The sequence below is a fragment of the Andrena cerasifolii genome, chromosome 2 (assembly GCF_050908995.1).
Source record: "Andrena cerasifolii isolate SP2316 chromosome 2, iyAndCera1_principal, whole genome shotgun sequence".
Classification (NCBI taxonomy): domain Eukaryota; kingdom Metazoa; phylum Arthropoda; class Insecta; order Hymenoptera; family Andrenidae; genus Andrena; species Andrena cerasifolii.
The window spans coordinates 24459482-24471282 of record NC_135119.1 but is presented as its reverse complement, the minus strand read 5'-3'; the positions used below and the strand labels follow the sequence as shown (position 1 = coordinate 24471282).

General features: G+C 42.8%; 2 protein-coding genes across 3 annotated transcripts in view; both read left to right on the top strand.

Annotated features, from left to right (window-relative positions):
• Positions 1–122: 122 nt before the first annotated feature.
• Positions 123–1146, top strand: Mrpl55 (mitochondrial ribosomal protein L55). The gene is made up of 2 exons (XM_076807674.1): positions 123–347; positions 546–1146. The coding sequence occupies exons 1-2, from the start codon at positions 283–285 to the stop codon at positions 874–876; spliced, it is 396 nt and encodes a 131-aa protein (XP_076663789.1). The 5' UTR covers positions 123–282; the 3' UTR covers positions 877–1146.
• A 3390-nt stretch (positions 1147–4536) lies between these two features.
• The window catches only part of LOC143378740 (uncharacterized), a 35988-nt gene continuing 28723 nt past the window's right edge, over positions 4537–11801 (top strand). For both annotated transcript variants that reach the window (XM_076830675.1, XM_076830674.1), the window contains exon 1: positions 4537–5829. In XM_076830675.1, coding sequence (XP_076686790.1) covers positions 5775–5829 — 55 coding nt within the window. In that variant the 5' untranslated portion in view covers positions 4537–5774. The remainder of the gene's footprint in view (positions 5830–11801) is intronic.

Here is an 11801-nt window from a genome sequence, read left to right as displayed (position 1 = left end):
GCCCGATACCGGTATCGGCAACTATGATGCTCCCACTTGGATACGTTAACTGAATATTCACTCGCCAAGCAACGTGGAGATTCCAACAGGATTCAAGCGTGCCCTGGAACGTGTATACCTCCACGCCGCAGCACGATGCACAAATTCGACTGATTCACTGTCTTCTGCCCAAAATTCTGCGCTTCGGACCCGCCTTGGTTTTCGTAATTTGAACCGTCGATACTCTCGATTTGCTTTCGATAATCGCGCGGCCATCTGTTGGTCGCAGATTTGTGTCACGTGATGTCACTGGGCATGCGCAGAACGTATTGTTATGTGAGGTTATTGGTGTCATTCGGAATAGACAGGCAAGTTTGCTCTCTTACTCGAATTTCATGCAAAATCAGTTGACATTACTGTTGAATAATGCTGGAGAGAGTAATGTTAACGATCAATGATTCAGTTTTGATTTTACCGTGCTTTTCAACTTGAACGATCCGTGCGTCGGTCCTAACCTCTTCGCGGGCACAATAATTTTCATTAATGTGAATATTCTTGTATTTCAGAATGAATGTAACTCCGCTTTTACGAACAACACAGACTGCCTCATGCCTTTGCAGGAAACTGAATTGCTGGACGGCGGCAATAACGAAAGCACATAGAAAGACATATAGGCGCACCTATCCTACTCGCCTAGTTCTCTCGGATGGTAGTAGCATTAACGTAGACTACGACGTGCCGAGAATGATAATCACGCTTCCTCTTAATGTGGATGCTATTTCGGAAGAGCAGCGTCAAGCGAGGATACAAGCACGTACACCTGTGTCTAAAGTAAAGATAATTGAAGAGGTCGAAGATGATTTCGACGAGTCGAAATATTTTAAGTTCAAGATGTGATACCCGTTACTTCAGTTTCATAGTTTCCTTGTATATTTGATGCATAGACAGAGAGCTTTGCACATTTCATTAAGGGAAAGTTGCTGTATTTAGTCTGATACTGTTGTATATACTGATGAATATCTCTAAGCGATGCAGCAGCTGCACTGTCCACATTATTTTTCATGATCTTTTGTATTCGTAGAACTCCATTAATCATACAGGTAGCTTCAAAATGTTCTTCGTTGTAACGTTAAGAATGGCCCAATAAAAATGTAGCTGTATACCAGAGACCTACCTTTATTTATAAGTTACTAGCTTTACTACTCGGCTTCGCCCGGAATTTAGATTCCGATTTTATAAAAAAAAAATTTTGTTTAGTTTTTTTTTGAAAATGGTCACATTCATCTGGATTAAGCTAGTGATCCTCTAGGGAGTGATCGGAACAACGTGTATCGTCTCTGATTATTGGTTGCCGCGATTTTGGAGCAAAAGCGGAAGTAGAGAAAGAAACTGTAAAAAAGAAGGAGACAGAAATACTAACAGAAAGAGACAGAAAGAAAGAGAGAAAGAGAGAGAGAGAGAGAGAGAGAGAGAGAGAGAGAGAAATACTGACAGAAAGAAAGAGAGAGAGAAATACTGACAGAAAGAGAGAGAGAGAGAGAAATATTGACAGAGAAAGAGAGAAATATTGACACAGAGAGAGAGAAATATTGACACAGAGAGAGAGAAATATTGACACAGAGAGAGAGAAATATTGACACAGAGAGAGAGAAATATTGACACAGAGAGAGAGAAATATTGACACAGAGAGAGAGAGAAATATTGACACAGAGAGAGAGAAATATTGACACAGAGAGAGAGAAATATTGACACAGAGAGAGAGAAATATTGACAGAGAGAGAGAGAGAGAGAGAGAGAGAGAGAGAGAGAGAAATACTGATAGAAACAGATATGTTTATTTCCGGTTTTGCTCCAAGATGGCCGCGGTTATATCGATCACTCCCTAGAGGATCACTAGATTAAGCCGGGAATCCACCGGGAAGCTAAGCTATGCTATGCGATGATATATGCTATGCTATGCTGTGCTATGCTATGCTGTGCTATGTTATGCTGTGCTGTGCTATGCTATGCCAAGCCATTATGGAACCGTTTCCACCAAAAGCTACGTTAAAACATCGCATAGCATAGGTTAGCTTATTGTTAGATTAGCTTCCCGGTGGATTCCCGACTTCAGTCAGACATAATAAGCTGATGCACATTTCGTGATCCCAGAGTTTATCGTCCGAAAGTTTTTAGGCGACAGACAAACACAAACATATAGAAGGCTTCTGCTTTATATATTAAGATTAAGGTTAGAATTATCGGGCGGCAAATAAGGCTTGCAAGAGAAAAACGTTTCCATGCCGCTGCAGCCATATTCGGTGTTCTAAAACTCACGTCCCGTCGTTACTAGAACCACGGTAGGAGAGCACGTAGAACCTATTGGCTATGAGCATCACACACGTCGCGATTATCGATGGAAAAGTGAAAGTAAACGATTACAGTTTTCTTCGCGTCGAATAAGTGTCCCGCGCGCGGTTCGTTATTAACGTAAACGCACGTTTTCACCTCGCGCGTTGCACCCGAACACGTGTCAGTGAAAAAATTACATCCTGCAGCCCGCCCGTGACAAGAAAATTCGTGTCGGGCCGCGCAAGGCGATCGCACCGATTATTAGCGTTCCTCTTCTCTTTGACAAACATCGACAACCACGGCGATTTCCTCCCGGTGAACTTTCTCTGGCCACCGCGTCCGCGTCTTTTGGCCCTCGCGTTAATCATAAGTAATTGTCGAAGCCGCTGCGGATGAACTTTCAACGGTACACATCGAGATATGGAGCGAACGAAAGTGACGAACGAAAACATTAAGCAGCGAAGATGGAAAGTGTCGCTTTCTATCGTTAAGGAAGCTAGGAAGACCGAGAAGGAAATACATTTTTGTCGTGTCGCTGGGAGAACCTTAACGAGTGGACATCGAGGCGTAGAGTCTACAGGATGTTTCAGGATCATGGGCACTACTCTTGAGGTTATCAGTGAAATTTATAAAGTGAAACGACCATCAAATTTTCGTCTAGAGTTATTATCATGATTATTGCTATTATTATTATCAACGGAAAACTCTTCCAAACACGCCAAAGTGTTCTCGATAGTTCGACTTGCCATTGCGTTACTCGGATGTTGCATTTTTATCCATTAGTGCCTTCCTATTCGCAAAGCCGTATAAACTGTTAGACAAACTTACGCAACCGATATTGTCCCTCTATTCTATAGTCTGTCGACGACACGTACGACTGTGATTATCACGCAGGTGTTATTTTCACGACTCAGTGCTGATGAACTCTCAGCGTCGCATTGTATCTGCGCGGGTTCCGCGGAAAATAATAGAATTGAAAGAAATAATAGTAAAGTGACAAAGGGGACAGATGACCTCGTGGATTATATTGTCTTAATTTAATCGATCCCCGTTCAACGATTGTTCGCGAAAGTGAGTCGCAGTTCCTTTCTATTGCTAAGCGGGGAAGACACGAATCCATTTTTGGTTCCAGTACGGTGATATAATATTTGGTAATGCGTTGTTAGCGTGTAATTGTGCGGATGCTTCGGATGGTGGTGAAACTTCCCTATTGCGACACCCTAGGAAAATTTTGCGGCCTTTGTTGGCCGACGTGTTGAGCAACGATATACAGGGTGTTCTAAAGTACGGGAGTAGGGAATTCCCTTTGAGAAGCTCGTGCAATCTCTCGACATTCCTACTTTACAAGACCGCAGAATTGTATCTGATTTACTATTTATTTATAAGATCGCCAATGGTCTAGTTAACTGTCCACAGATACTGTGTTCTATTAATTTTCATATTCCGCCTGGGCAGTTCAGGGATGCAAGACTGTTTTATACCACTTCTTTTAAGTCGAATTCTGGCTACTCTGATCCAATTAACCGTATCTGTGAAGTAGCTAATAAGTATACCAGTTGACCTTTTCGCCATATCTCATTCTGCACTCAAACGTCATCTGAATATTCTGTTCTCTACCACAGCTGTTCTCTATCTTAGCTCTGCACTTCACTAACGCGATTACTTCGATTACCGGAGCTTGCCAGACAAATTATTTTATGTCCTCTTAGTTATCTGTCTTAATGTTTTTTTTCCCTTTGTTTTCATATATACCCTCTTACCCCTGTACACTAAAGGGAACCCTTTCCCATTTACAAACGATAAAAATACAAATAAAAATAAAAAAAGGTAAACACGATGCTCTGAATAAGATTCCTTTGTGAAAAACTTAACACAGTTTCGATTCCTTGCTTCTAGAAAAATTGAAGAGTCCTCGTCGAAAACACTGTAGGTGCCAAAAACCAAATTCTATACTATACTTTTTTGTTATAATTTAATAACACTTAAAGTGTTATCTACAAGATAACTGTACTTTTAAATCGCACCACTTATTTTGAAACCTCCTATATGGCGTATTGGTTGAATAAGGCGCTAATGCGCACTAAGAATTACCTAAGTGGCATTTAATCGCCAGCGAAGAAAACAAAGCCCCCTCGAATCCTTTAAAATCACGGAGCTTAGAAAAATAATTGAATTACCGTATTTATCCATATTTTCTGATCCCTGCTTACCACAGAATTCGAGCCCCAGCACACTGCCCTTGCCAAGCACCGCAAGGGACTCAGGCGAGGCCCTTCGAAGTCCCCCAATAATTTCGAGATGGCAGACCCAGAATCATCGACGACGTGTCCAAAGGAATCGCGTCGGTGGGAATGCTCGCCGCCGGGAGAGGCGACGCGTAAACACCATTCGCTTGTAGCAGGTAAAGAGACACGGCGCAACACCATGGTGGGAGTCAGTTCTGTTATAGTAGGCCACGAGGCAGCAGCTCTGTACGTAGGCTGCAGGTGTAGAACGACAGCACGAACTCTCTCTTAGTTTCTGCTGGCGCTCCAGGCTTCTCGTTTTGCCGGAGTGCGCCGCTCCGTGAAAAACCGAGGCTCGAGATCGCCTCGAAAGCGATCCGGGCAAATGAAAACGCGAGATCCACGGAGAGCCGCGTGAGACATCCACGAGCGGTACCGATTTCCTCCACCCCGATCGAGCCGAATTCCCCTTGGAATTCCGCCAGCCGAGCAGCTCGACTCGTGGCCGCCGATCGAGCGCGTAACCGTCGGCATGGAACGGCGCCGTCTCGATCCTCCGTCCACCGAGCGACGATGTGAACGTTTGTAGAAAACAAAACAAGTGCTCGACGAAACCCGCGACGAGTTTCGACGAATCGAGTGACGCATCCTGGACGATCTACCGGATGACCGGCGATCGGCCGAGCGTTCGAGGCACCTCGAGCCTTTCGAAGGAGAAAGCAGGAGAAGTTGAAGAGTTCAGCCAGCTGAAAAAACAAACCGGCGTCTCTCCTTGACAACCGCGGCTCCTCCGAGCCACTACCGATCCCGGTCTTCGTAAACCATTGTCTAGCGTGAAAATCGCGCCAAGCTAACTGGACTCCTTTAAACTGGAACCACCGGGTAGAAGATAATCGGAGATCGAATGATTGATCGTCGAGGAGCGAGAGAGTAGCAGCCTGGTAACTTCAAAGGGCGAGAGAAATCGGTAGAGAGGGAAACGCAAAATCCGAGTCACCCGGCTCAGATCGAGCGTCTGCTTTTTTGCCTGCCCGACTTCGAGCGGATCCAGTTAGTTCTTCTACGTTGTTTGCGCGTCGGTCGAAGCGGACGAGAGCCCAAGAGCACGCCGACATTCGGCTGCTTGAGAGAGTCCCTTGCCGCGAACCGGTGAACACGTGCTGCTTGGGTCATCGAATCAGCACGCGGGCGATGGAGTTTTGAGAAGAGCTTGGCTTCCCGCTGGGACAAGAACGTGAGATGATCGGTAAACTTCTGTTCAGCTTTTGGATACTAGGATGGATCAGCCTTTACGGTACGTTTCTCGCGTTGGAATATTTGTAGTCAGATTTCCAGTGTATTCGCCTTTTCGAGCGATTTCTCTGAACGGATCGGGCTCGTTTATGGAAAAAATAAATTGAAGGAATTGTGTAAAGCGTATTGCTTTTGTTCTGATCTCCCTGCCATTTTTGCCTTTCACATCTGACCGTTGGTTAATTACTCTGGTTTTAATAAGAAATTAAATTATTGGGAAATCTTCACAGATTTGGATGATCGAATGCAACGGTTTCTTTATTCCGAAAATTTGTGAGTCACTGTAAGTACAGTGGCACTTTTTAAAATCGCATAACTTTTTTAGAATTGGTGCAAACAACTTGAGTTTTTTTGAGAAGCTAGAAGGATTAGTTTGCTAACTGACGCGTTTCGTCGTTTTGAAAAAAAAATGTATTCGGTTGGAACAGCGAAAAGAATAGTAAAGGTCGATTTTTAAACTTTTTTTTGTGAGCTTGTAATGAAAATTCAAGAAACCCCGTTTGTAGATTGCAGTAAGTTGTATACGTGCCTAAAATTTCATCGAAATCGGTTAACGTTGCTCGGAGCTACAAGTTTTTTTTTTGAATTTTCATTACAAGCTCACAAAAAAAAGTTTAAAAATCGACCTTTACTATTCTATTCGCTATTCCAACCAAATACATTTTTTTTTCAAAACGACGAAACGCGTCGGTTAGCAAACTAATCCTACTAGCTTCTCAAAAAAACTCAAGTTGTTTGGATCAATTCTAAAAAAGTTATGCGATTTTAAAAAGTGTCCGAATATTAATTTGAGCCACTGTACGTAATTTCAATTCGGGGATGTCATAATCAGTGCTGGATTAAACAATAAGCACGTGCTTAGGGCATCGCGAGAAAGAGGGGTAACATAGACATTTTCTGAATTTATAAAATCTAACTTCTGTTAGAAACGCTTTTTAATCGAATTACCAGAAATGCCTGGAAAAAATCGTACACTGCGCTGAAGTGATTATCTTGTATAAGGGGGCCTCAAAATCTTTTCGAGATTTAATGAAATGCGGAAGATCGAAGCGAGATGCTCGTTGACAAAGGAGGCAAACGCCTCAAGTGTTCGCGTGGCTTACTTTTCCAATCCGCAACCACGGTTCTGCTTCATTCCCTCGACGTCCACTTCGTGAATTCCGTTGTAGGAACCGTTAACGAATCGGGGACAATTATTTAATCATGTAATCGGACTCTGAGGTCACCCGGCGACGTCGTCTTAAATTTTAAGCGCGTTTCTTAACCGGCGTTTGAGCAGCGACGTCCGTTTTCACTCGACCCGCTGGGTGTAGCAACTGTACCACAGCTAGAATTGGGCATTAACTAAATAAAGAATTAATTAAATAAGGGATCACATAAAAGTTGCTTTAACTTTAGATTATCTGACGAATAAAGTTAATTTTTTATAAAGTTAATTTCCTTACTCGTCGAGCATCTTCAACTTGAGCGTCGAATCAATTTTTGACCTTTAGCTTTTACTTTTATCCGACGTCAAATAATTTTCTGGCGCGCGTTCGAGCCGCCGAGGACCGTCATTGAGCGATACTACATTCAATCCCCGGTTCTCGGCGGCTGGAACGCGCGCCAGAAAATTATTCAACGTCCGGTACGGTTAAAGTTAAAGTTGAAAAATGTATTCGACGCTGAAGTTGAAACGTTACGACGTATAAAGAAATGAATATTCTTTCCACTGACCCCAGTGACCGACCGACACGAGGTTTGAGGGAAGGGTTGGAGAGGGGCTGTGGACCCTAAATCTAAAATTGTAGCTTCGGGTATTTATTAGTTTCCGAAATTTTAATAAAAAATTATTGTGTATAAGTTTTTTGCACAAATTTTTTGGGCGTAGCTGCGTCTAATCTGTTGTACGGACAGCTGGATGCGTTCCCCTTACCTCCGCGTACCCGTCAGGTGTCTAAAAAGGCACGCGTACATAAGTAGCTGAAGTTCAAAGTCAATTTTCCCGAAAACGAAGCGCGATATTAAAAAAATTGTATTCTATATTTTCGTCATATTTTCGCCCGTAGAATCACCCCGTAGAGTATTGACTAGAGAATTTCTTTAACTTCTATACGTTATTCGAAATTTAGTTAAATAAAAATTTTGCCCATCTTTTCACCCAAGGGAATTGCGCTTTTGTCTTTGACTTTCAGAATGAATTAGGGTAGGCGGGAGTATTACTGCGGATGCCCCGATTACTGCGGATATTCTAAAACAGATCATAGTTAATGTTGGAAAGTACATAATCTCTTGAAAATTTTTTATAAAATTATTTTAAACTCTATTACAGATAATTATTAATAAATATGTACAGCAAAAAATCTCTGTGTTTTTAATTAACTGTGCTTATCACCCCGCCCTCATATTTTTATGGAATTATTAAGGTTCCACCTTTCTTTTAAAAAAAGAAGGAGGAACTTTCATTCATTCGAACGCTGTATCGAGGGTTTTAAAGTTAACCTACCTTAAAAGTCCGCAGTAATACCCCCACCTACCCTATTAGGGTCATGAACTAACACCCTAACTAACTTAGGATGATCTACTAACATGATATCGCCTTAAGGCTGCTGCCGGTCAAGCCTCACTTCACAGGTGTAAATTATTTTTTATTTTCAAATCTTTATTCCAATCAATAGATCACTATACAAACTACTTACCAATAATTTTCTTTTAGCTGTACGCTGTCGGGAAGTATTTTATTTGATTTTTTTAGTTTCCCAAATAATTCTCACAGCGTGCTTAGCTCAAAAATGCACTGCAAAGTAGATTTCTGTCAAATCGAAACGTCAGATTGACATGTTTCTTAGGCCAATACGCTTGGTATGACAATACTTTTGAGACTGGCAAATGAAAATCTGAAAAAAAATTATAGGGGCCCAACCCCTAAATTAATCAGGTGCCCGTCTTAAAGCAGGCGTACGCACTAGAGGGTTAAAGTTGGAAGTTCAAACAACAAGAAAACAGTATATACTCCCTGTCATTTAAGAAGGAACCTGCCGATCGACGAGTTTAAGCCGGTTCTGCGCAGGTTGACGCTCATTGGTGCCGGGAGAAGCCACTATTGGCTGTACCCCCACCAACGCTGTTTCTGAGCCAATGAGCTCATTCTACATGCGCGAAACGGGTTCCTTCTTAAATGATTTCTGGTGTAGAGTAGGTCCTTTGAACACGTTGACAAAACAACAGAGTGTGCTAACACCATCTATCGATAAAATCCGCGATCACTTAGTTGCCAACCCAATAGGTCATCAGGAAGTACGAAAAAAGTCTCTGGAAAGATTTCGTTAACAAACGAACATCCACCTTAAGCGTCTCATTATATAGGAAGGATGTTAGTAAGTTCCACCCTGCGCATGCGATGCAAGACTACACAGAGCGTGCATACGTATTTATGCGCGAGTTTTTGTTGCGCCCGTGACCGTGAAACTGCGACCAGTTACTTTCCTCATCCTTAAGAGAGCGACGTTAATCGTCACCGCCCTTGCGTTTACATACGATCGAAAAGAGGAGCAGCCAAAGTGGGAAACTAGTTCGAGACGCTCCGCGCGGAGGAGCATGCGGCATATCGACAGGAACCTATGGGAGGTTCTCATGAAAACGAGGAAAGGTTCACGCGTGAAGCTCCTTTAATTGCTTCCTCTAATGAATTCGACGCGTTTCCACGCAGAATCCACTCTACATATCAAAACAATGAAAATGATCCGCGAGCCAACTGTTCGCGAACGCTTTCTTTTTCAGTTACAGCCTACTTTCGTCGCACGCAGAGGTGTTCCTATGCCTCGCGCGTATTTCGGACACGAAAAACCCGCAATCGAACGTTCACCAGCACCAGCCGCGAATCCACGCTTGGGAAACGTCCGATTGACCGTTTTGGGGTCGCCGCTAGCTGCTCGCAGGTTGCAATCATTTTTTCCGCAATCCTCTGGCTGGCGATTCGTTCGGTAGTAATTCTTCCTAGGACCGATAATAAGTGTCACGACGTCTCTCGACGCGGATCAGGTTTGTCAACTGACTCGACACGGAGCCTGACCTTTTTTCCGCCCAGAACTCCTCGGTTCCACCCGCCTTTCTCTGCGCGGGTAATTTCTCTGCGCGAAGGAGGATCTACAGGATCACGTGCCCCGAAATGGCCGGCCACTTTCGACTAACAAACACGGAGGACCTCTTCAAGTTCCCCGACCGCGTTAGTCCTGTTGCGCGTACAATGATTCATCGTCTGGTTTCTCTGCCGCTGAATGGTGCTTTCCTTATTCACACAACCTTGCCAGTTAGCGGTGAACCCTCGCGAATTTTGAAAGTCATTTACCAACGAAACTCCATTCGTCAATTAATTAGAAAGCTTACGGAGTGGGTTTGAAGAGGCTACCGCGCGGCGACTGCAATCGTGTACCTGCGACGTACAGCCCGAGTGCATCCGTCGAGGTGCAAAGCAATTTCGAAATACCGTTCCACAACCCGCCGGGGACAACAGACTACATATTTCCCTTTTCCGTCGTTGTACGTCTCGAGCATAATTGCGACGCTGCTCTCCCGTGGTTTCTTTCTCTCTGTCGGTGATTTCGATGTCATCGCGGTCAACGGGCCGGAAATACGACGACGCGTCTCAGGGAAACAGGGGAAGAAAGGAGAAAGAGGAAAGAAGTAGCTGAAAGCTCTAATTCCGATTACGCTTGGAGAACGGGACGTGAGAAGTAGCCGATTTTCGGGATCAATCACACTAGTATCGCCCATCCTGAGGAGAAATTGGAATTGCGCCAGTTGCGTGTCGCGATTGAAGCAATAGGTGACGTCTTGACGTTCCGATGATTCAGAATCTTCTCAAAACGAAATTGGGAACCCTAGATATATATTTGTAGTACACAGAATCATCGTTATTATTATTATTTATTTATTTAAACGGGACTAGCCCTTGGTGTATAAATTTTACAGTTATAATTATTATATTATTAGAGAGCTTATCTATAATTATTATATTATTAGAGAGCTTATCTATATACAGTAGCTGACAAAAGAGTTACTATTTTCGAGAAAAAAAATAAAAAATCTAATATTTGAGCCGTTTATTTTGAAAGTGGCCTAAGTCCATTTGTCATTTTTTTGTTGTTGACTGTAGTAACATATAGAACTTGAAGTTAGTATTAAAAATTTATATATAAAATTTTTTTAAGTATAAATGGACTTAGGTCACTTTCAAAATAAACGGCTCATTTTGTGGGGATACCTTCTGCTTTTAGGACGACCTAAAAAGTTACCAGAACTGGTAACTCCTTTGTCGACCCCAAAACTGTATTGTCCCGCTCAGTGCCATATAAAACTTTTGTTTGTTAGTTGAATGAATTCAACTTTAACTGGGTTTTACACAGCTTCCACTTCTCCATCGGAATATGTGTATTCAACACACACCGCAGTTCCAAGTTGATGTTAAAAAACAACAAAAATAAAAGAGGTCGAAAAAGTGGTAACTTTTTTTGTCCGCTACTGTACACAGTTTCGCCGATGTAACAGCTTTCAGTTAATCGGTGAGAGCAATTTTATGCACAGCAGTTTGAAAGGACGCTGGCGAGTTATTAAAGAAAACTAATTGGGAACTATACTTGTTCGCTAGGTTGGATATCCTGTTTACAGCATCAGCCTGTGCTATCCTTGATGTCTTGAGCGTGGGTTTGAATAAAGGAAAAGATCTAATAAGAACGAAGGAGAGAAGTGCCTATTTTAATTGAGGGTAACAGGACAGGACAAAGATTTGGGTAGGTGCCTTTCAGTGGGTGAGTCAGGTTTAGTGACGTACCGTGTTTAGGTGACATAGAAACTGAGATGGCGCAATGTTTGGGTTACCCAACTCTTGGGCGATGTACGGAAGGTTTTTAGTTTGAGAGGAAACATTTGCTGTAGGCAATGTTGTTTAATTAACAGGGATGGGTGCAGTGTAGCTTTACGTGTGAAATTATTTTC

Excerpts from the sequence above, each read along its gene's own strand:
- Mrpl55 (XM_076807674.1), top strand. The coding sequence starts at position 283 with ATGTCACTGGGCATGCGCAGAACGTATTGTTATGTGAGGTTATTGGTG. Across the intron at positions 348-545 it reads GTGTCATTCGGAATAGACAG|AATGAATGTAACTCCGCTTT; the intron begins GCAAGTTTGCTC and ends CTTGTATTTCAG.